General features: G+C 39.3%; 3 protein-coding genes across 4 annotated transcripts in view; 1 reads left to right on the plus strand and 2 right to left on the minus strand.

Moving 5' to 3' along the window:
- Positions 1–998: 998 nt before the first annotated feature.
- On the minus strand, positions 999–2232 carry LOC103509176. The gene is made up of 2 exons (XM_008473808.3): positions 1702–2232; positions 999–1489 (listed from the first exon to the last, which is right to left on the minus strand). The coding sequence occupies exons 1-2, from the start codon at positions 2174–2176 to the stop codon at positions 1029–1031; spliced, it is 936 nt and encodes a 311-aa protein (XP_008472030.2). The 5' UTR covers positions 2177–2232; the 3' UTR covers positions 999–1028.
- A 1164-nt stretch (positions 2233–3396) lies between these two features.
- LOC103512123 (cadherin-99C-like) overlaps positions 3397–24928 on the plus strand; it is a gene marked incomplete at both ends in the record, with an annotated part of 29171 nt that continues 7639 nt past the window's right edge. Inside the window, 13 exons of the mRNA XM_026823752.1 lie at positions 3397–3480; positions 4440–4589; positions 4946–5069; positions 5445–5638; positions 5982–6067; positions 6330–6453; positions 6714–6813; positions 6846–7114; positions 9239–9375; positions 9494–9716; positions 10231–10362; positions 10663–10779; positions 14964–15213. Of these exons, the coding sequence (XP_026679553.1) occupies positions 3397–3480; positions 4440–4589; positions 4946–5069; positions 5445–5638; positions 5982–6067; positions 6330–6453; positions 6714–6813; positions 6846–7114; positions 9239–9375; positions 9494–9716; positions 10231–10362; positions 10663–10779; positions 14964–15213 (1990 nt within the window). The remainder of the gene's footprint in view (positions 3481–4439; positions 4590–4945; positions 5070–5444; positions 5639–5981; positions 6068–6329; positions 6454–6713; positions 6814–6845; positions 7115–9238; positions 9376–9493; positions 9717–10230; positions 10363–10662; positions 10780–14963; positions 15214–24928) is intronic.
- LOC103509328 (protein transport protein SFT2-like) lies at positions 17023–23395 on the minus strand. 2 transcript variants are annotated; one of them, XM_008474042.2, is made up of 3 exons: positions 23031–23395; positions 18253–18404; positions 17023–17355 (listed from the first exon to the last, which is right to left on the minus strand). In XM_008474042.2, exons 1-3 carry the CDS (start codon positions 23214–23216, stop codon positions 17073–17075), a joined length of 621 nt encoding a protein of 206 aa, XP_008472264.1. In that variant the 5' UTR covers positions 23217–23395; the 3' UTR covers positions 17023–17072. The 2 variants fall into 2 exon arrangements, with proteins under 2 accessions (XP_008472264.1, XP_008472192.1); XM_008473970.2 differs by lacking the exons at positions 17023–17355; positions 18253–18404 and adding exons at positions 21286–22077; positions 22275–22426.

Raw genomic sequence — 24928 nt, forward strand, 5'->3', positions numbered from 1 at the left:
AAAGGGGAAAAAAAAAAAAAAAAAAAAAATTAGAAAAAACAAAAAAAAAAAAAAAAAAAAAAAAAAAAAAAAAACAGAATATCGAAAACGGAATAAATAAAATGTAGAAAGTAAAAAAGACTGACATGACTTTTTTTTTACTGAGTGTACTTTTTTGATGTCGTAAATTGAAATACGGGATTCTTTGAACTTGTTATTTCTATCAAAATGAGAGAGAAGGGAACAGGAGAAGGAGGGAGAGATGGGGAAAAAATATATAAGCAAGTATAGCAGATGAAAGCGAAGAGTTCATACAGAAAAGAGAGAGAGGGAAATTCTCAGAAGTCTGTAAGTACCTATATGGTAAAAGATTTGATGCGAAAGAGAAAAAGAGAAGTCTTGTAAAAAGGACGAAAATGTTGATCATGAAGGGAAATCCTGATAAGTACATAATTATACACTATCAAATCACAAGCGAGTGAAAAGTTTAAAAGTCCTTGTTAATCCAGACATTTGAGAGACTGTGAGAAAGTCACCTAACCCAATGTTCACCAAGACCACAGTAACTGTAAGTGACTCGTAGATAGCAATTGTTTGACGTGTCACTGGCAACCGTATTATTAGAGGCATTTCAATCACTGGAAAATTACTTCCGGCTCTTCTGATTTTCTGAGCGTCAAAAAGTCCCCTCTTGGTTTCGTATAGAACTTCTGTATTTTTCCTTCTTATCTTTTCGCGTCTACTTTTTGTTCAAAAGTTCTCCCCTTCTCTCAGATTTCAGGTCCATATCCGGTTGTAACGATTTTTTCAATGATTTTGCGCCGGCTTTCTCTCTACTTACAGCATTACCGGAGATGCACTGATGGCACTTGATGTTCTACATTGATAACCCTCATCTTCAACTCCATCATAATCTTCATCATCACTCGGAATGTCATCAATCCTATTCCAACTCAGGAGATGCACTGATGGCACTTGATGTTCTACATTGATAACCCTCATCTTCAACTCCATCATAATCTTCATCATCACTCGGAATGTCATCAATCCTATTCCAACTCAGGAGATGCACTGATGGCACTTGATGTTCTACATTGATAACCCTCATCTTCAACTTCATCATAGTCCACATCTTCGTCATCACTCAGAATGTCATCAAACTTGGTCAGGAGTGCTGCACTTCGCTTCTCACGGGCTTTCAACAGATAGAAAATCTTCGGCAAAGTGTAAGTCTCTAAAGCAATGCGTTGCATTGCTTCAGAGTCTCCACAATTAGGTCCCACATTGGTCTCCCCAATGTTGAGTCTGTTATATTTTTCTCTCCCCTCCTTGGATATTTTCTCTACTTCATTGATGATTCTCTTGTCTGTATTGAGAAGCAGCTCGAGGTATTCATCTTGCTCTTGTATCTCGGTGTCTATTTGATGCTTGATCTCGTTCAGATTGATGATATAATCCGTTCCGAGGTTGGCGAATAACTTTTCGATCAAAATTTCGTTTTTCTGAATACCTAGGACAGGAGAGGGTAATAATTTCAGTAATTAAAGGATATATTGATGATTCTTACCCTTTGAATTTGGAGTTAAAGTTTGTTTCCCATTTGATTTGAGGGAAAATTAAATTTCCTAACGAACGAGGATAAAAATACCCCGACTGGAATTGCCAGGCAATCGCTTTAACACTTTCCTACTGAAATAAGTCTACTCATTGTACCAAATTTACCTGTGCGACGACTTGAATCATAGGGAGTTTGGAAGTTGTCCATCTTCCACTTGTATTGTTCACTGAGCCTCTCGAAATGTTCATGCAAGCTTTTGGCTTCTTCTCCTATAGCGTTTGCTTCTCTTACTATATTGTTCAAAAGTCTATCGTTTGGCTTAGTGGCTATGACCTCCTCAGCTTCCATGTTTTTGTATTTCTCATACTCTTGCATATACTTTGCATCTTGAGGGATACGCCTTTTGGTGCGTGGGACAGGCTTGTTAATTTTTATTTCAGTCTCACTGATGGGGATACGCTGTGGTTTGGTCAATATGAGAGTTTTATCCAGCATATAAATGTATTCCTTTTCCTTGTATTCTTTCACATTGTATTTCGATTTGTGTTCTTTCGCTTTGCTTCGTTCTTTCTGGTTAGTTGGCTTTTGCCCGCAAGGGCTCTGTTGCTTCGATTGGTTCAATGCCTTGAACAGACTCATGTTTGCCTTCTAAAAAATATAAAAATAAAATTGTAGCAAAATATTGCGATAGCAAAATGGAGCATAGCCTGATGAAATTAGGAAACTGTCTAATTCACAGCTGCTAGCCATTGTAAGATTTGCAAGTCTTCATTTTAAATTTTAAAATAACAGTAGGCTTGTCCGGGAATAAGACAAGAGTAACCCCCTTCTAACTTTTAGAGCAACTTACAAATTTTTAGGTGTAGAACATTTGAGAATCATGCTCAGGATGATGTAAGAAATAATATGATAAGGATTCGAGAATTGCGAATGACTCGGTTTATGATAGAAAGCAGGAGAAAGAGGCGAGGGCCGAGGAAGGGAAAAGTCTTAAACTACAGAAGTTAAACTTCTAATTCACAGCTGCTAGCCATTGTAAGATTTGCAAGTCTTCATTTTAAATTTTAAAATAACAGTAGGCTTGTCCGGGAATAAGACACGAGTAACCCTCTTCTAAGTTTTAGAGGAACTTACAAACTTTTAGGTGTAGAACATTTGAGAATCATGCTCAGGATGATGTAAGAAATAATATGATAAGGATTCGAGAGTTGCGAATGACTCGGTTTATGATAGAAAGCAGGGGAAAGAGGCGAGGGCCGAGGAAGGGAAAAGTCTTAAACTACAGAAGTTAAACAGTTTAGAAAATTTTCCGAACTTCAAGCGCAGATGTTTATGGTGATATCAGTTCCTTTATATGTATTTGCTCTCAGTCTGAGGTTGTGAAGATTTATGGCGATAATTTATAAACCCAGAGCTCTCTGGTTGAACCAATATATCACTGCGAGTGTCATTGGATTGCATAGGCATTGTGCATAGGACTTGTGTACCCGGGCATCATGCCTTTCAGAATGCCTACAGGGTTTAGTAACCTTACTGCCCACTTGTATTCCATTTTCATTCACTAGAATGATTCTTCGTCGATGTCTCTTCAACTTCTTCTTCTTCCTCTTCTCCCTCTTCTTCGTTTTCTTTTTCGTCCTTATCCTTCTTCTTATTTTGGCAGGTCGCTTGCACCGCCCTCAAGTTAAACAGTTTAGAAAATTTTCCGAACTTCAAGCGCAGATGTTTATGATATGATTTATCATATCTTCCTTACCCCCCGTCCATCCTCTCCCCCACCCCCCTCTCCCATCATTTATCTCCCATTCCCCTCTCCAGTTGTCAACAGAGATTGATGAGTTACAATTACTTAAACCCCGAACATCGATCCTGAAGGCTACCTGGTTGTCAGCAAGGAGAATCTGGATAGAGACCCACCCAATCCAGGCAAATTTAGATTCCAGGTAAGATTAAGAAGAAAAAAAAAATGGACCGATTGCAATGCCTTCTCATTACGAGTATAGCTTCGCTAATTTCGCTAGACTTTATAGGTAATAGAATGTAAAAAAAAGAGCATACCTACGCGTATTTTCTTTTCGCAATTTTCAGGGTGCTAGTGCTGGAAAATAGCGAAATGGAACATTGCCTGCCATTGCACCATTACATTTAACCATTTACAACCTGAAAATTACGTAAGGAAAATACGGCTCATACCTACTCATAGGTATAACGACATCTACAGATGCTACAATCTGTAATTTGTAATGAAATTTGAAACTCTGAACTCAATCAGAAAAAGGATTTCTACGTGTACTCCAAAGGCTATATTGAAACCAAAATCTTGGATTGTGGTGATTAAATTTCCTTTGTAAATTTACACCCATTTTTTTTTTTTTTTTTTTTTTAATCTCTGAGGTTCAATAAATAGGAACGTATTAGGTAAGCAAGTTTGTGAAATCCATAGATATGAGTAGGTAGTTATAAAGAGGTATTTATGGGTAGATGGGTAGGTAAGGTACCTATTTACCTATGTGCATGTTACAGACCCAGGGGTAATTAGGTGTGTTTGAGAAAAGGTTAGCTTGAAGCATGAACAAGGAAGTGTAAAATCAAACAAATTTTAGGCGTTATTTTTTGTCACGATTGATTTACAGACTATATTGGAGGATTTACAGACTATATTGGAGGAATCAGCCCAAAATTCCTCCAATTTACATAATTCCCAGTCACAGCGTGTTCCTAGGTGGGTAATCAGCTCAAAATTCCTTTAATATTTGAACACGAAAAACCAATTACCTTATGTACCTATTTCAAAGTTCTTTCTTGTAAATTTTAGAATTCGTCAAAAAGTGACTTCGATTGCCCATCTGAAATCAACATTCCTCTAGACAAAGTCTTCATTCCCCTCTGTTCTTCTTCACAGGTGATAGCTCGAGAGAAGCAAGGTACTGCGGCCAGCGTTCCAGTCAGTCTCACAGTCAATCTGAATGACATTAATGACAATGCTCCCCGACTCCCTATGATACCGCCCATACAAATACAGGCTGGGGAGGCTAGACGCCAAATAGTCAAGGTGAGTAAACCTTAAGCCCCTGATCCAGTTGAAACTTCACTTTGAGGACTTCACTTTAATTGGTTCGTTCCTGAAACGCAGTGAACCATCGGCATCGTGAGGACTTATGCTTGGTATTTAAAGCAGAGAACCCTTTGAATTTTGAGAAACTGCAAACCATCTAGGTTGGTTAGGGTTAGCTGTTCTCCTCCCTGTTTATAGTCCCACAGCTAGACACCAGTGGCGAAATGCCCGTGTGCGATTCGCAATCTATCTCTCATATTTATTGAGGCAGTTATCTTCATTTTTCAATCAAATCAATAAATAGTTTTCTCTCTGATATATGATATATCTTGATGTCTTGTTCTTCTTCTCAGATTGAAGCCACGGATAATGATCTGGGTGTTAACGCTGAGATCACCTACAGCATTTACCATGTGAGCAACACAGGCCTGCACAAGTTCCGTATTGATCCCAGATCTGGAGTCATTGAAACCACAGGTAACACTCGAGAAAAGTTAAATCTAGAACCTTGATCATAATGTACCATGTACCTAGATTGCTCATCCCATCGCTGTACATCAGCACAACCTAAAAGAACACAATAGACAGTAGGGTACGATAGTCAAGTTTTGTTCGAAGTTTTTCAATTGATATCGATCGACATCAAACCAAGTCGATCGACTATAGTGTACACGCTGATGAAGTGATGAACCACACTCAATCTAGGGGTCCCAAAACGGATAGGTACCTACTCCAAATATCCTACATATATCCAAATATTCACTCCCCTATTTCAGTAAAAGAGTAGGTACCAATTGGCTACGGGAAAAATCATTTTCATATTACATATTATGTCTTTAAATCGTCTTCCAGGCAAGTTGATAGCAGGAGAGCAGTACAGCATCACAGTCCAGGCCACAGACACAGGGGGCAAGTCTAGTCAAACCATTGTAGAAGTCTCTGTAGTCCCCGGTCCCAACACTAGAAGTCCTGTGTTTCAACAGAACACTTACGATGTTAATGTTAGTGAAGGCGCCTCCATTAATTCAACTGTGGCTACCATTACGGTAAGTAGACTAGCGTCTGGCTGTGCGATTATGAACAAGGAGGAGAACAGCTAACCCTAACCAGACTAGCTAGCTGGCAGTCTTCAAAGGGTTCTCTTTGCTTCTAAAGAACAAGCACAAGTTCTCACAATGGTTGACTGTGGTTCAGGACGAGCCAATTAAACATGGCTAGAGTACTAGTGTAGAGACCATCACCCCGGTGTACGGCAGAAAAAAGATATCCTTTCTTTATTCTTCCATCACCATTTGGCTACAGCTGAAGCCGCTATAACAACAACCAGTAAGACCTAAAAGACTACAGTGGCTCAACATGACCATTGACCATGTCCTGTTTTGATTTCAGGCTGTGGATCCAGAAAATGACCCCGTGTCCTATTCCATCAGCTCTGGAAATGACCTCAGACAGTTTATTCTACGGAGCTATGGCACGCGATAAGCATGAACTGGGAGTTACACTCATGCAAGTCAAGGTAAGCTTTATTTAACACCCGCCAGTTTAACAAACAAGTATTCTACGGAGCTATGGCACGCGATAAGCATGAACTAGGAGTTACACTCATGCAAGTCTAGGTAAGCTTTAACACCCGCCAGTTTAACAAACAAGTATTCTATGGAGCTATGGCACGAGATAAGCATGAACTAGGAGTTACACTCATGCAAGTCAAGGTAAGCTTTATTTAACACCCGCCAGTTTAACAATCAATGGTAAAATCGTGTTTTCCGAAGAAATAACAAGCATGTCATCTTCCGACCAGCAGTCCGGAATGTTTCGAGATAAAAGTGAACCAAGTTCAACAAGTCTAAGGGCCTTCTCGGTGCGTTCTCGGGCAAGCTTGGTTATTACGCTTGTTCCACATTCCACATTAGTTCGGCAATCTACACAAAAATCCCCACTTTATCTCCCTATTAAAGAGCATGGTAGCGCTCCGCCCTGCCAAGTCAAAACAGTTTTGACATATCTACTAAGAGACATTATACGCCACAGACTAAGTAGCCGTTTTCAGGTAGTTGTAGAGGAAAAACTACTAACGATGGATTACCTTTACTATCTTTGTTTCTCCCCTTCATCCCTCAGGCGACAGACAAGGACAGTGGCAAGTTCGGTCTAGTCGAGTATCGGCTCCTGGATAACAACACGGACGCTGCCTCCTATTTCAACCTGGATCCTGCCACCGGTATTCTGAAGAACATCAAGGTCCTATCCAAGACGAGGGCGGCCTCTCGTCGACCGCCACTGTCAACATCCGAGTCACCGACATCAACGACAAGAATCCCGAGTTCCAATCTCTGCCGTATGAGTTCTCAGTCCCGGAGGGTCAGGATGGTCTGGCCGTGGGGAGAGTGCACGCCACGGATGCAGATGAGGGGCAGAACGCCGTCGTGTACTATTCAGTGCCGGAGGATATACCGTTTGTGGTGGACGCCAACACGGGAGACATACGGACGAACAAGGCGTTGGATTATGAAAAACAACAGGTGAGTCGGAGTTTCTTGATTTATTCTTCCTTTCTAGTTGCTTAACTCCAAACACAAAAAACCCTCTCAGAGGCTTAGGTGTAGGCTGTAGGGGCAAACAGCCCTAAAGGATGTGTTAAGCTTATACGAATCTATTCTTCCTTTCTAGTTGTACTTAGAAAGAGTCTTTCTGATTTCAAAGTTCGCCACCTCCTACCTATAAGTCCATACCTTCTCATTTTAAGTTTGCGAGAAGACTGGAAAATTTATGGCTTCATGTTTTGTGGTACCCCGTAGGTATTGCCTGGTTACAAAGTCTGTGACGGTGTGACCCTAAAAACTACACGATTTTATAGTGAGAGAAAAAGTTTAGTTAAGTACTGATCCTGATATTACATTTATGTGGATGTAGTCATAATCAAATAGCTGTGAGGGTAAATTGACACATCCACTAATTTCAGGTTGTACTGCCAATGAAAATAATGAAATACATGCACTTTTAAAAGCAAAATGGGAGAGTAGACACATCCACCAATTTCATTCAACTTAGCTGTACTGAATATGTAAGGATCTAATGATATGTATATGAAGATACGATAGGAAAATTAGCACATCCACTAATTTTATTCCAATTGTGTCCTTTTTGGCAAATTAATTTGTTGATTTATGTTTGAAATGCACAGTTGTTAATCTTTCGTTTTTCATTACATGGGTACCTTACCTCTTTGTCTGTTTATTCAAATAAACCTTTCCTTTTATTAATTTCGATCTAATAATCCAATCAAAGTAAAAACTTGAAGACTAAATGATTTAAATGAGTGTAAATCATACTTGAGTATGTACCTGCAAGTACTCTACTCTAAATACTTATACTCTAACTAGAGTATTTCTTATGTGAACTTGATTTTAGATTTCAATATGTCAAAACACTGGGACACCACCGCCCTCAGTTTGAAAAGTCGAAGGCCGATCTCTAAACGAATTATCATGTTCAGGCCAAACAATACTTGGTCACGATTATCTCGCCAGAGATAAAGCAAAATCTGATACCGATACTAGTTCTTTCAAAAGTCTCTCGTATCTGCTCATGCATTTACACTTAACTTCAAATTGACTCATTACATCCTTGAGATTGTTTGTAAGTTTAAATTGTTGGGTTCATACCTACTTCATCTTCAAAATACGTAACTAGGTATGTAAAACTATTTCCGGTTATTTATAAAGTATCTATAAGTAAGTACGTAAGTAGGTGGTATCTGCCTGAGTGGGGCCGTCAAAAGCCAGCAGCACGAAATTGTAAAGCTGGTCACCGATTCGGATACCAACCACGCTCAACGTTCCTTAACTACAGAGATCCTTTGGGGACCGGTGCATTCAACATGCTAGCTTCGCTGGCTAATCATTTTCAGCTAGAACTGAAAGGGCAACATGCTAGCTTCGCTGGCTAATCATTTTCAGCTGGAACTGAAAGGGCAGTCTCATTAAGATGAGCCAGAAATGAATACACATTGGATCGGAAAAATGGGAACATCCTCAGAGACACCGACGGAAAAGCAAAACGGATTGTGTTTTAATGCTTGAGCTGTTATCTCAAGGAACAATTAGAAACAGATCCGTCAGGCGACATCATAACTGTGGGTGTCTCAACCTAATTGCTCAGGAGCGAAACACTTCTTTATTAAACCAGGGAGATGAAAAATCACTGGATCAAGAAGTAGATTAGGTGAAACAATATTTTAGATTGGAAAATATTTGGTGAAAATTTCATCAAGCATGAAAGCGGATAGAAATATTTGGTGAAAATTTACTGAGCATGAAAAGAGATGGAAGGAAAATCAGGTTAAAGAGTTATTATAGGCTTGGGATTGGGTACTCATAGGTAGGTACCTATCTATTAAAAATCGTTTACAATAATGTAACGTTATAAACGATTGTAATGAAGAATCGCGCAGAATGATTATTTTCGCGACAAAAACCAAAGGAAACGATTGGGCTTCTAAGAAGAACCATCGAAATTTCGATGTGACCCAGCTCAATCTCCTAAATTAGATAATTTAATTTATCACTATTGCCTTAGGTCTTTGATATCATTAAGATTTTCACTTGTTTTCCGTGTTATTAACCCATTCGTTTCTCATGTTCCAGGATCGTGCCAGGAATCAGAACGAGCGTCTCTCTTCAACAACTACTCTGACAGTGAACATCAAGGATGAAGATGACCAAGATCCTTCATTCGTCTACCAGGGCTGCGTGGTGCAGGATAGCGCTTGTATTAATCCGGAGTATCAGGCCACTGTAAGTTGATTTATAATGGATGGATTACGCAAGGTTATTAGACAGTCCACCCACTGCCCTCATGTAGGTAAAGACCACTGGCGATGGCGTCCTCTAACATTCCAGTCCGGTTGGACAAAATACACTTCCCTACAACCGGAAAGTAGTGACCTACACCATCAGACAAGGCCCTATTGAACTGTTCGCCATCGACCCTCAGACTGGAGTCATTAAAACCATACGAGGTCTAGACTATGAGAAGGAAAACCAGCATACCCTTATCATAGGAACTGTGGAGAATCACAGTAATGATCCTGGTGCTACTACACGAGTTATAGTACAGGTTGAGGTGAGTTATGGCGTGCTGTCAACTTTAGTTGTACTATTGAGGTTCGAATGTCCCATCTAGGAGTTGTTACAGTCTGTCAAGCATAGAGATTTGGTATTGATATAAGTAGGGCCATTGGCTTTAATAAACGCCCTATGTCACTGCGAGCTGGTTAGATTTTTTGTGACATAAGCATAGAGATAAAACAGCGATTACTTCATCAGAGCTTCTTCAACCTGCCTCAGCTGTGGCAGGAGAAGGAATTTTAAGAAGAGAAGCCACATGGTTACGTCATAGATCTGTACTTTGTACAGCTGTACAGTCTTCTTTATTTAATCCTATTCTTGAGGGAAAATAAGCCATCAAATCTATTTATTTAGGTATTTTTTTTTATATTAATTTACTCTTTGATTTCGGTCCCATGTCTACTTGTAACAAATTTAATTAGGTATTTTTTTATATTAATTTACTCTTTGATTTCGGTCCCATGCCTACTTGTAACAAAAATTGATTATCCTCTCATTCCCCCCCTCAGGATCGCAATGACAACGCCCCTGTGTTCATCACAATGCCCCGCCCCCTCACTCTGGATGATGATACGCCTCTGGGTAACAAAATCACGAGTCTCATTGCTACGGACGCAGACGGAACCTCGCCTGGAAATAAGGTAGTGTGGACGAACCTTTAAAAACTTTTAGATAAACGATACAGCGCATTTTAAGTATTATTAAAAGTTCCAAGGTAGTGTACAAAAAGCTTTGATTAGGTCCAAGAATAAAGTTTATAGCACAGATTATCACAAAAATCACAGAACAGATTAATATTTTTGCAGATTTCTTGTGCCATTTTTACATTCCTTAGTATACTCGTAGGTACTTATAAGTAGTAGGTATGGAAATGGGAAAAGTATTGTTGTTAGTCCGTTTTTTCAGTCCCTCACGCCTAACTTTTTTTCCGACTGTTTCAGGTGCGATATGAGCTCATTGGTAAAGGCAAGTCGATGCGATATTTCCAAATTGATCCAGACATGGGCACTCTAACATTACGAGATGATTTGAGGAAAGAACAAGACAACGAATATCAGGTAAAGGCCCGAAAAAAAAATCGTGTCGAGCCTAAGTGGGATTCTGGGAACACTCTCATTATTAGGTGCATTGCCTAAGGAAGTATTGTGACGGCTAAGGACGGTGCTCCGGATCCCAGAATAGCAACGGCCACCGTTACAGTGAAGGTTACTGATGTCCAGGATGAAGTACCCATATTCCATTTGACCAACTATGAAGCTAGAGTACCTGAAAATGTGGCCGATTATAAGGTGGCCCAGGTCAAGGTAAGATGCTTCGTTTGTGGTGTATATATATTTAGTCAGCTAGTCTCAGGACTCTAGAGGTCGTGAGTTCGACTATTGCTCGGAACAGAAAACCTATCTCCGTAAAATTTCTGATGTAGGTCTTTAAGGCAGGATTCAGAATCCCCAAAACTCCATATTCAGCCATAAACATTTAAAGGAATAAAATACCTACCTACAGTTAAAAATTCAATGATGCAGCGTTGGACTCATACTCTCGAAGACTGGGGTTCGAATCCTTGTCGCAGTTCCCTCCATCAAACATCTTCCGAAACACAGGATTCGATTTCGGGACGATAGGACCTCCGCTGTTACCTATATGTCTATTAAACTTGTTCAAAACACAAGATTTACCTCTTCTAAAATTCATGTTTCTTTCCGAATCCTTGTCGCAGTTCCCTCCATCAAACATCTTCCGAAACACAGGATTCGATTTCGGGACGATAGGACCTCCGCTGTTACCTATAGGTCTATTAAACTTCTTCAAAACACAAGATTTACCTCTTCTAAAATTCATGTTTCTTTCCCAGGCGGAAGATCCAGATACAGTGAAAGTAGTGACCTACACCATCAGACAAGGCCCTATTGAACTGTTCGCCATCGACCCCCAGACTGGAGTCATTAAAACCATACGAGGTCTGGATTATGAGAAGGAAAACCAGCATACCCTTATCATAGGAACTGTGGAGAATCACAGTAATGATCCTGGTGCTACTACACGAGTTATAGTACAGGTTGAGGTGAGTTTTATGGCGTGCTGTCAACTTTAGTTGTACTGTTGAGGTTCGAATGTCCCATCTAGGAGTTGTTACAGTCTGTCAAGCATAGAGATTTGGTATTGGTATAAGTAGGGCCATTGGCTTTAATAAACGCCCCATGTCACTGCGAGCTGGTTAGATTTTTTGTGACATAAGCATAGAGATAAAACAGCGATTACTTCATCAGAACTTCTTCAACCTGCCTCAGTTGTGGCAGGAGAAGGAATTTTAAGAAGAGAAGCCACATGGTTACGTCATAGAGAAAGTAGTGACCTACACCATCAGACAAGGCCCTATTGAACTGTTCGCCATCGACCCTCAGACTGGAGTCATTAAAACCATACGAGGTTTGGATTATGAGAAGGAAAACCAGCATACCCTTATTATTGGAACTGTGGAGAATCACAGTAACGATCCTGGTGCTACTACACGAGTTATAGTACAGGTTGAGGTGAGTTATGGCGTGCTGTCAACTTTAGTTGTACTATCGAGGTTCGAATGTCCCATCTAGGAGTTGTTACAGTCTGTCAAGCATAGAGATTTGGTATTGGTATAAGTAGGGCCATTGGCTTAAACGCCCTATGTCACTCCGAGCTGGTTAGATTTTTTGTGACATAAGCATAGAGATAAAACAGCGATTACTTCATCAGAACTTCTTCAACCTGCCTGAGTTGTGGCAGGAGAAGGAATTTTAAGAAGAAGAGAAGCCACATGGTTCGTCATAGATCTGTACTTTGTACAGTCTTCTTTACTTACTTCTATTCTTGAGGGAAAATAAGTCATCAAATCTATTTATTTCGACAGACAAGGACAGTGGCAAGTTCGGTCTAGTCGAGTATCGGCTCCTGGATAACAACACGGACGCTGCCTCCTATTTCAACCTGGACCCTGCCACCGGTATTCTGAAGAACATCAAGGTCCTATCTGAGCTCCGGTCTGCCCAGTTACCATTGAAACTGACAGTGGAGGCGCGTGACAACCCCACGGGCCCTGAGAGCGAGTCTAACGCTGTCACCACTACTGCTATTGTAAGTGAAGTTATACTTACTTTCCGTGTCAGGAAACGAACTTGAACGTCAGATCTTGAATTTCCAGAACGTGGCAACTTGAATGGCTTTTGAGTTTGCTTACTTGAGATCTATTTGTGTGCAAGGTTCATCCGGTTTCAGTTGGCTGCAGTTTAGAAGGTGGTTATGAGTTGTCAGTAAAGTTATACCTTGGCACTACGTTTTGTCGGTGTAGAAATCTATCCATTCGTTTTATGTATAAAATAAAAATACAACTTCAATTTCAAAGTTCGATTACCAGTGTAGCTAGTAGCTAGCTTGGAAGGTAGAACGTCTGCCTTCTAACCTACAAGTTGTGGGTTTAATTATCGGCCTCGGCCGCCGCGAACGTTATCCCATACAGATAAGGTTCGCTCCCGGAACAGCTTTCTTTCTTCTATCTTTGATTTCGGGATTATAAGACCTCCGTTGTTATAGTTCCCTCTTTATAACCTTCATTCCCCCTCTCCCAAACCTACATCAAACAAAACAAACTATCAAATCAAACCAATCAAAAGAAACAGCGATCCATAATAACGACTTTCCATTGGTCCATTTCCATAATGACAACTTAATTTCTGTTGGTCCATTTCCATAATGACAACTTTCCATTGGTCCATTTCCATAATGACAACTTTCTGTTGGTCCATTTTCAGATCAACCTAGTGGAGGACAAACACCGTCTGATTTTATTCATAGCAGATGCGCGCGCAGACCAAGTCAAAGCGGGAGAAGCTGGGATCCTGTCAGTGCTGGAGGGTGCGTCAGGTTTAGTGGTGGGTGTGGAGAAGATTGCGGCCCATCAGAGCAGCAGTGGCAGCGCACGGGGGAACTCAAGCCTGGTGACAGACGCGTCCGCCACTGATTTGTGGTTCTATGCGATAGACCCGGCCACGGATAGGATATTGGACAGGAACAATAGTCGAGTGACCAGGTGAGAATGTTTTGCTTGATGTGGCCGATGGTCTCTAGTTAAAATAACAAAGACTTCGGGTTGCGTGGATTGGAACACATCACATGCCTTCAGGCACACTCCATTTGCCAAGGTTAAGGGTTTACCTTCCCTTGGGATCAATAAGAAAGGGTTTGTTAAAACGAGGATTGAGTTCAATCCGAGGTTGACCTGGGCATTGAGTAAAAATAACAAAGACTTCGGGTTGCGTGGATTGGAACACATCACATGCCTTCAGGCACACTTCATTTGCCAAGGTTAAGGGTTTACCTTACCCTTGGGATCAATAAGAAAGGGTTTGTTAAAACGAGGATTGAGTTCAATCCGAGGTTGACCTGGGCATCAAGTTAGGGAAATCCTCGTTTTAGCTCAGTCCCGAGTTGGTAAACCCCAGCATAAGAGAAAGGCGTAGCTCTGAAATATCTGCTACTTTGGACTTTAGGGTGTGTGACACTAAAGTCTCAGCTTTCTCAGGCATCAATCGCGCTTGATGGTGATTTCCTTTCACTCAAAAGTTTATCCGTCTTCCCACAGGTCTCTCCTGGAGCCCACCACCATATCCAACATCACGCATGACATATCCGTTCATCTCCACGCTACGGCCAGTGATATCCACGCCCCTATGCATGTCCAGCCAGTGGTCACCAAAACTGCCATAGTGGCGGTCAAATGGGAAGTGTTTCCGTATGCGATGATAGCCATTGCGGCCCTTGTACTCGTTTTGGGAATCGCTGGTGTTATCTACATTTGTATATCCTGGTCTAGGTAAGTAAAAGTGGATGGAAGAGCTCAGAGTGTGAGAATTCTGTCACTAAAGCCTATAAGGGGGGGGGGAGGAAGGATTTGAATCATCAATCTTATAAGACTTAGTCCACCTTGAAATGGCCAACAACAGGTGATGTATGCCCTGTCAGTTATCTTTTCAAGTCAACATAAGGAAGTCAGGACTTTTGTGTCGTTCGAAACAGAAAATCGTGTCCTGTGTAGTGAGAACACTCATTTGAATTAGGTCCTACATTACCTATAGGACATTCGGAAAAAAATCGGATGAATCTCACGAACCATAGTCCAAAAACCTATGAAATTTATTTGCTATCTATAGAAAAAACTTGTGTTTTGAATCTTTGAATTTGAACTAATCCATTCTCGCCCCCTCGCACACAGGTCGACGTCAAAGCGTACGACCTCGGCGAGCCCCAGCTCAGCTCGGTCATGTCTCTGCCCATCTTTGTCCGGCATGTCGCCACAGTACCGCCCGATGTGGGCCTGGCCTTCGCTGATGACTCGTACACCATTCAGATAGCCGAGAACAGTCCCGCCAATACTCTGGTGAAGAGTCTGACCGTGATCAATAACCGGGTACACAGCCAGGTGGTACCCCTCCGATGCTCACTAACCTCTGGAAACTATCAAGGTAAATTGTTATTAAATAACAAAAACGAACAATTAAATATTTGTACAACACATGACATGTCTTCTATTTACAAAAATATAACTTAAAAATTATAGACTGGTGTATAAATGATTTATTTAGGAATGATAATAATTGATACTTAGTTACCTAATCTAGGCGCATGGTAGTGCCCCAGGCCAAGTATTAATATCTACATATTATAGGAGTAGGCTAATAAAGTAAAACAACCTAGATTGGCACAATCTAATATATATACAAAAAAAAAATATTCATAGCATACCTACCTACCTACTCTTTACTGTTAGCTATACCTAATGCCTTACAGAACACAATACAGGATATTACCTACAATGTTGTAGGTAAGTAGGTATCATAATAGTTTTGGATTATTGGTGTAGGTATCCAATGTGCTGATAAATATTATTTAAATGTTGTCACCGAAACCTTTCTCTCGGTGTAGATAAGATATTTTGGGGTGCAATAGTCCTCCATATTGGACTCCGCACACAGGAATTTCGTCAGAAAAGAACCCCATTTCAATGTACTGTAATGACATTTTTATTCGGACACTTTCATTCATTTCAAGTGTAGGTAATAGGTACACCTGTATCTCCTCCTCAAAGGAAGTACTTAAGAGGTGGTAAGCATATAATTATCAATTCGTACACAATAATACTCAATATTCATATCGGCAATGAACTAGACATAGAGCTACTCACAGCCGACGTACATATCCGATTTTATTTGAGCTCGTCATTTCATTGGCCTCTCCTCTCCCTTGCAGGTTCTACAGATGAGTGTCCCCATAGATGGAGAAGAAGATTACACCGATCTCACTGTAGACTTCAGCAGGCGGAACCATGCGTTCAGTATGGAGAATGTAAGCTACATTAGTAAGCAACAGAATGGAACCCCTAGTCCGGTAAGTTCCATCTTTTCTTATGTCCGGCCCACAAGCTTAGTTTAAGCTCGGTTCAAGTTTAACTCTTGGATTAAAATAATCAAATATATCTTCTTCTTTTTCTTCGCCTTTTCCCGTGTACAGACGGGGTCGGCGTTCTCTCAATCAGCCCTAACTAGAGGGTGATTGCTCTGGGCTGACATTTGGTTTTGGCTACAAAATTTTACGTGAGGATGCCCTTCGCACTCGACCTTTGCTATTTCTTTAACAAAGGAAACTTCAGTATGGTATTAAAGGTTACAGCCAGACTGAGCTGGTCTACTCCCTGTAAGCTCCTCCAGTCAGACCAGCTAGTTATAGTAATAGGTAATGATGTTATGAATCTTATTGTCTTCCCAGGTGATAGAACCGCTAATAATAGGTAATGATGTTCTGAATCTTATTGTCTTCCTAGGTGATAGAACCGCTAATAATAGGTAATGATGTTCTGAATCTTATTGTCTTCCTAGGTGATAGAACCGCTAAAAATAGGTAATGAATGATGTTCTGAATCTTATTGTCTTCCCAGGTGATAGAAGCGCTAATAATAGGTAATGATGTTCTGAATCTTATTGTCTTCCCAGGTGATAGAACCGCTAATAATAGGTAATGATGTTCTGAATCTTGTCTTTCCAGGTGATAGAACCGCTAATAATAGGTAATGATGTTCTGAATATTATTGTCTTCCTAGGTGATAGAACCGCTAATAATAGGTATTGATGTTCTGAATCTTGTCTTTCCAGGTGATAGAACCGCTAATAATAGGTAATGATGTTCTGAATCTTGTCTTTCCAGGTGAGCAGTGATGCTGCCACTACAGCACGGGCATCCAGTGTACTAGGCTCTCACACTCTCTCACGACATACTTAAGAGGTGGTAAGCATATAATTCTCAATTCCTACACAATAATACTCAATATTCATATCGGCAATGAACTAGACATAGAGCTACTTACAGCAGATGTACATATCCGGGTAAAGAATGACAATCCTGTCTGACCGCCTGGAATATAACTTACTAGGAACCACAGGAGAGCTATCACTTGCATCACAGCCAAGAGTACGGTGAGGGGAGTTGAGTGAAGCCACATGGCACAGTACAGAGTACCAATAAGGGTTGAACCATAGCAGAGGGAAAATGGGAGTTTTTCCCGGGAGAATAGGTGTCTCAGATGAGTCCAGGGTCCCCAAAGGAAGCCAAAGCTGGAAAGAAATTTTGTGTGTAACCAGGAGAGATTTGTAGGACTGAATGATAAGATCAACATGAAACCACAACAAACTACCTAAGAACCTGAGTAAAATTCTGCCCACTCTTAAATTACATTCTATCTACAGACTACATGTATTATGAATTGTTGGGTGAGAAATTGTCCAGTTATAAATCAAGCAAGAGTTGTGATGTTCTAGTACCTGGGATTAACCTTAGGTTGCTGGGAATCACAATCTCCTGGATTTGTAATTTGACCTGTACCAGAATTCTCACGCAGCCTGGAAAAGTAGATATTCCTTAGCCAATTTCCCTAGTCAGCAAGAGGGTTCCACATGCAGCAGGGAAGATTGGACATTTCCCCTTGTTTGCCAGTAGACGGGGAAGTGGACCAATCCTGGTGCTCCTCAGACAAAAAAGCTGAGGGGTACCAGATCCAATTAACCAATCAAAGTGTAGGGGGTTACCTCTTCAAGTGAGAAGGGGTTAGCCTTGGGCTGACAGCTTTGGATACGAAAGCCTAAGTCATCAGTCCCTTCCGAGTACCCCAAATAGCAATATTCTATCTTGTATTAACGTTTGATTATTTTCCATTCCAATATTACATTGCTCATAATTTGAAGTTGTAAATTATCCATTAAGTTCTTTAAAATAAATTAACCCTCTTAAGTTGATCCTAAATTCCTTTCTTCATTATTTTTGGCTTAACCAATTACAGATTCCCTTTAGTTTCAAGATTACTTCTCGGTCTCAAATTTGTTGATGTCTCTTCCTGTTTGAATCTCATAGAGAGATCTTAGGAGGGCTGGTTCAACTCCAGCCAAAAATTAGTCCAACAGTACCTTCATCCTGAATACTGCTAAATGAATTATGAGAAAAAAAAAAAATCTTACCTGGATAGGAAGAACAAACTTGCTAGAGTGAACAACATGGCAAACTTGCGGGCTTTGAATACAAGGACTGGTAAGTAGAGAGCGGCAAGTACAAAACAAATGCTTGACATACTAAGACATACACAGAACCCAATCAGTCTCTGGAATCTGGTCTGAAATCAAATAAAAGCTATTTTAGATAGAAGGAAGACAAGAGAGGAGAAAGTCAGCCATTCCAAAAACATACATTATCTATTTAGGGTAAAATCCACCTTGGGCATGAATGATTTCCATGACCTAGCACTTACAAGGTGGCTGAGCAACCCTCCAAGCTAGCTAGGCTGACTCAGCACTCAGACATATTTAAAAGCACATAACAATCATTCATGCATCATTGGGAGGATCAGGAGTGATATTGTGAATTATGCAAAACTAGACTGCGTTTCACCAACCTTCTTTTTATCCTCTAAGGCCAGACACTCACTATCAGGTACACTTGATCAGGTCCGCCTGTTAGGTCTATCTGATAGTGTCTGTGCTAAGCAGGTACAACTGATCTATTTTGACTATACTTGACTGAAGTGTGGCCTGCACTTTAGTAGGAATAGGGCTTTTTGATTGCGGCATCTGTTTTTAATGAGACAAGAGAGTGATATTGATGACTTACGCTACTCTCATATCCTGGGCTAAAATAGGTTCTTTTTTTTTAATGATCAATTTTTCGACTATCGAAATAATTAATCTTGATCGAATTTTGGAATACGGGGTGTAGATTCATATAAGCTTAACCCACCTTTTAGGGCTGTTTCCCTAGACACCTAAGCCTCAGAATAGGCTTTATGGTAGGAATAGGGCTTTTTGATTGCGGCGTCTGTTTTTAATGAGACAAGAGAGTGATATTGATGACTTACGCTACTGTCATATCCTGGGATAAAATAGGTTCTTTTTTTTTAATGATCAATTTTTCGACTATCGAAATAATTAATCTTGATCGAAATTTGGAATACGGGGTGTAGAATTGTAGGTTCATATAAGCTTAACGCACCTTTTAGGGCTGTTTCCCTAGACACCTAAGCCTCAGAATGGGCTTTATATGTACGGAGTTAAGCATACTACAGGGTGTACCTAATACTGTAATGAGCTTTGTGAGGACAATCGAGTAGTTACTTTAATTGAGTGACGACCAGTGGCGGAATTACCAGTGTAAAATGATTAATAAATGAGAAATTTGTATAGTGAATAAAGCACTTAAAATACTGTGATAGCCACAGATATCTCTCCACATTCTTCTGATCAATATCTCTCCAGTATCATTTGATAAACAAAACAAGTCTGATTTTCTTTACACATTTCCTTGTGCCTTTAGATTTAAATTAATGTATCTCTCCAGTATCATTTGATAAACAAAACAAGTCTGATTTTCTTTACACATTTCCTTGTGCCTTTAGATTTAAATTAATGTAAAAAAATAATAATTTAAATTAGGTAGCTACCTAGTTTTGTAAATAGTTTTTGTACATAAAAAGCTCTAATTTAATAGATATTATTACCTAAAATAATTAAATGACACAATAATAGGCTCTATTCTAACCATATTACTAGTTTGAGCGAAATTTAGAGTGGAATATGTCTTGGGAGCGAGGGACCGAGTTTCTTTCCTGCCAATTGGGATTTTTGGGGGTAGATTTTATTAAGGAGGCGCTAGCCCAGCACATGTGCCCAGCATAAAATGTACCGAGTTTCTTTCCTGCCAATTGGGATTTTTGGGGGTAGATTTTATTAGGGAGCCGCTAGCCCAGCACATGTGCCCAGCATAAAATGCTTCCATCACACCTTCACGTAGAAGTTAGGATTAAAATATTGAACTAATAAAATTTATAGGTAATTGCTCAATGTAAATAAATTGGTTTTTTCTTTGGGATGTATTAAAAGTAGAGCGTTTGCGGATAGTTTTATTTAGAGTGACTGACAATAGTTTATTTGTAAATAGTTGTGTTGTAAATTTTCGATTTACAAAGTAAGTAAATTGAACGTGTCTAGGTAAAACGACACGGTATGAGATGTTCTTCTATCAAGCCCAACTTTTTTTAGAGACTTTCGACAATAATTTTCCAAAAGTTGGACATATAACTTCGAAACTTTCTGCAAAAAGCTCATCAAATATTTTCAATGGAATAGTATTATTTTTATAACTAGTCATTTTAAGATAAGCGATCCAGCGATAGTTTTTTATTTGTGTTCAAATTTGTTATATTTCTATGCTTTTTTCATACATACTTTTAGGTTCTCAATGGACAATGCTTAGAAAAAGGTTTGATTTTTTTCAATAGATCTATGTATTTTTGAAAAATTATTGCATAGTATTTTTCCTATAGTTTTAAGCTAGTTCTCAATGGACAATGCTTAGAAAAAGGTTTGATTTTTTTCAATAGATCTATGTATTTTTGAAAAATTATTGCATAGTATTTTTCCTGTAGTATGTAGTATGTACCCATAAGTATTTTGAAACATATAGCTACGTTAAAATTATTATGGTTAGTGCCATTTTGACAGTAATGTTTTATTAAAATATGAAGTCAAATAATATTGTGTATAGTGTGGAGAACTGTTATTATATTGTGTATGAAATGATGTTTAGTATAAAAAATAATGTATTGTACAGAGATGAAAATAAATATAATTTACCTACAGTATCAATAATTTGTCTGACTTTAGTTATTTCCTATTTCTTATTTTTGAAACAGGTAGGCCAGCCTAGATAGCTTAGATGGTAGCACGTCTACCATCTAAACGTCAAGTTGCGGGTTCGATTCCCGCCCGGGGCGAACTTTATAGCTGGTTTTCTCCTATCCTGTCTTCCTTCTCTCTTCGATTTCGGACGATGAGACCTTAGCAGTTAAAGTTCCCTCTCAAACCTCTTTAATAATAATAATAATAATAATAAAAAAAATAAGTAGGTAGGTTAGGTACCTAAGCCTTACAGGTTAGGTACCTAAGCCTTACAATGTCTACTGTCTGTAAAAACTTATTAAATAACAAAAACGAACAATTAAATATTTGTACAACACATGACATGTCTTCTATTTACAAAAATATAACTTAAAAATTATAGAATGGTGTATAAATGATTTATTTAGGAATGATAATAATTGATACTTAGTTACCTAATATTAATGTCTACATATTATAGGAGTAGGCTAATAAAGTAAAACAACCTAGATTGGCACAATCTAATATATATATAAAAAAAAAATATTCATAGCATACCTACTCTTTACTGTTAGCTATACCTACCTAATGCCTTACAGAACACAATACAGGATATTACCTACAATGTTGTAGGTAAGTAGGTATCATAATAGTTTTGGATTATTGGTGTAGGTATCCAATGTTTTGTTAAATATTATTTAAATAAATAAAATAGGTAGGTATTCTCCCTGACACAAACACTTTCATTCATTTCAAGTGTAGGTAATAGGTACACCTGTATCTCCTCCTCAAAGGAAGTACTTAAGAGGTGGTAAGCATATAATTATCAATTCGTACACAATAATACTCAATATTCATATCGGCAATGAACTAGACATAGAGCTACTCACAGCCGACGTACATATCCGAGTAAAGAATGACAATCCTGTCTGACCTCCTGGAATATAACTTACTAGGAACCACAGGAGAGCTATCACTTGCATCACAGCCAGCAGTACAGTAAGAGGAGTTGAGTGAAGCCACATGGCACAGTACAGAGTACCAATAAGGGTTGAACCATAGCAGAGGGAAAATGGGAGTTTTTCCCGGGAGAACAAATGTTTCAGATGAATCCAGGGTCCCCAAAGGAAGCCAAAGCTGTAAAGAAATTTTGTGTGTAACCAGGAGAGAATTTGTAGGACTGAATGATAAGATCAACATGAAACCATAACAAACTACCTAAGAACTGGGTAAAATTCTGCCCACTCTTAAATTACAATTCCACCTACAGACTAAATGTATTATGTACCTTTATCCTGAATATGCTAATCAAAGAATGGAAAAAAAAATCTTACCTAGATAGGAAGAACAAACTTGCTAGAGTGAACAACATGGCAAACTTGCGGGCTTTGAATACAAGGACTGGTAAGTAGAGAGCGGCAAGTACAAAACAAATGCTTGACATACTAAGACATATGCAGAACCCAATTAGTCTCTGGAATCTTGTCTGAAATCAAATAAAAGCTATATTAAATAGAAGGAAGACAGGATAGGAGAAAGTCAGCCATTCCAAAAACAAACATATCTGTTTAGGGTAAAATCCACCTCGGGCAAGAATGATTCATATGACCTAGCACTTACAAGGTGGCTGAGCAACCCTCCAAGCTAGCTCGGCTGACTCAGCACTCAGACATATTTAAAAGCACATACTTAACAATCATTCATGCATCATTGGGAGGATCAGGAGTGATATTGTGAATTATGCAAAACTAAGTTTTTCCCCATCCGCAGACATATTTATTTAAAAGCACATAACAATCATTCATGCATCATTGGGAGGATCAGGAGTGATATTGTGAATTATGCAAAACTAAGTTTTTCCCCATCCGTGGCACAAGCTTCCCCATCCATGGCACAAGCTCTGCTTATACGGGTGGGTATACCATTTATATGAAAAATGTATGTTCTGAGTTTTTTGTTGATGAAATATAAATGGGAACTTTTTTTAAAAAAAAAAGTAGGAAAGTAAATGATGGACTTAAAGAAATGTTCAGGTAAACATTTTCCTTTTTGTCTATACATTTCCTTTTCTTGTTACAATGAAGCCTTACCAAAGTGGGAAAGAAACTGGACACTTTGCTAGTACCAAGAAAGCTTTCCGCTTCTTCGTCCTCATTCTTCCTGAACCATTTACCAAGTGCGGCAGTCGGTAGACTAATACCACTGCTCTTGCCACTTGTTGAACTGCGGGACAAGTAGTTGTCCAGGTCTTGTTTCAGACCTCCTGAGCTGCCCATGATTTATCCCAAATCTACTACGACTGCATGATGACACGTAAAGTATTTCTAGAAAGTAAAAATCCACGCACTTTACACAAAAACTCAAAAAGTAAAGTAGAAAGCTTCGAATGTTCCACTTTCCACAAAGCCCAAAGTAAGAAACTCAAAGTTTTGCTTACTATCTTTTATCATTTATCATTATCAGTAGAATGTGAAGCGAGCTGATTTTTCCTCGTTAAAAATATTTAGGGAGGAACTTATGGACCCATTTATAACTTGTTCTACTGGCCGCATGGTGATTTTAAACGGAAAGTAGCGCTAGTGGAGTTTCCCTGAATTCCTCCTATCTGTCAACTCTACAAATCCATCTCCGAAAACATTGCTCGCTTCATGTCAGTTCCTCTTTTGCCTCTGTCTGTCAGACGTCAGAGTTTTGTGATTCTTGATTTCTGCTGATTCTGTTTTCTGTTAATTTGTCACAAATAGCCACATCTTGAACTCTGTGTTAATTCTGGGGAGGAACTTATGGACCCATTTATAACTTGTTCTACTAGCCGCATGATGATTTCAAACGGAAAGTAGCGCTAGTGGAGTTTCCCTGATTTCCTCCTATCTGTCAACTCTACAAGTCCATCTCCAAAAACATTGCTCGCTTCATGTCAGTTCCTCTTTTGCCTCTGACTCAGATTCTCAGAAGTTTTGTGATTCTTGACTTGATGATTCTGTTTTCTGCTATTTTGTCACGAAATCACAAATTCACAAATAGCCACATCTTGAACTCTGGTGTTAATTCTGTTTATTCAGCAAATTTTTTACCTCACTCAGCTATTTGCTCCTCTTGTTTACTGAAAGTAAAGGTTCAACAGACCAGCAACTGAGAGGATAGGTAAGTGTCTCTCCTCTTCCTTATCATAGGATTGTATAGTTGAGTTTTTGACAAGGAATTGAACTTTACACCCTGCTCAGATTTGTATCTTGAATCAGAAATTGCCGCCCATTGAGTCTGGATACTAACCATATGCATTGTGCAACACAGCTCAACCAGTCTAGTTAGCTTGAAGGGTAGCTTGTCTTTAGTGATGGGACTAGAGTGAGATTTCTCAACTCAATTATTTTCCAACTTGAGTTGTAACTCAAATAGAAATTACTCGAGTTGAATATTTATTCCTGGAAATTACACCGCGCTGATTTCTCACTCGAGTAGGCAAGCGAGTGGATAGTAATGATAAATGATAGAATGCATTGCAGATCAATGATATTCGGGTTTTTGTTCAGAAACACTCAACATACAGGTATACCACTATACCCCTCCCCCTCTTCAGTTCTCCTTCTTGCATCATCATCTAGTAAGAGGACTAAGAGGCAAGAGGGGAGAGGGGGGTAGTGAATCATTCAACTCGTTCAAACAAATAGTTTTTCTGACAAATAGATTTTTACTCGAGAACTCGAGTAGAAACTGTATGTTGCAATAATATGTGGCAAGTGGACTTGGGTCAGAGAACTCAATGAGAAGTTTTTTTCCACTTGTAGCAGTTGTAGCAGATTTCTGCACCAAATGGTAAAAATTCTACTTGAGTAGAACAAAATAATAATTGAGTGGACTCGAGTAAAGTCAAACTTGAGTCCACTCGAGTAAAATCATTCACTCGGCCCATCACTAGCTTGTCTGCCTTGTAACTTTAGGTTTCAGGGTTGATTCCCACACCATGCTTGACTTTATCATAAATAGC

The sequence above is a fragment of the Diaphorina citri genome, unplaced genomic scaffold (genome assembly GCF_000475195.1).
Source record: "Diaphorina citri unplaced genomic scaffold, Diaci psyllid genome assembly version 1.1 scaffold2, whole genome shotgun sequence".
NCBI lineage: Eukaryota > Metazoa > Arthropoda > Insecta > Hemiptera > Psyllidae > Diaphorina > Diaphorina citri.

What these genes read in the sequence shown, in the direction of transcription:
- LOC103509176 (XM_008473808.3), bottom strand. Translation starts at nt 2,176, where the DNA reads ATGAGTCTGTTCAAGGCATTGAACCAATCGAAGCAACAGAGCCCTTGC. An exon ending in TGATTCAAGTCGTCGCACAG is followed by an intron (nt 1,490 to 1,701) that starts GTAAATTTGGTA and finishes CTCCTGTCCTAG; the next exon opens with GTATTCAGAAAAACGAAATT.
- LOC103509328 (XM_008474042.2), bottom strand. Translation starts at nt 23,216, where the DNA reads ATGGGCAGCTCAGGAGGTCTGAAACAAGACCTGGACAACTACTTGTCC. An exon ending in CCAGTTTCTTTCCCACTTTG is followed by an intron (nt 18,405 to 23,030) that starts GTAAGGCTTCAT and finishes ATTTGATTTCAG; the next exon opens with ACCAGATTCCAGAGACTGAT. An exon ending in AGTTTGTTCTTCCTATCCAG is followed by an intron (nt 17,356 to 18,252) that starts GTAAGATTTTTT and finishes ATTTCTTTCCAG; the next exon opens with CTTTGGCTTCCTTTGGGGAC.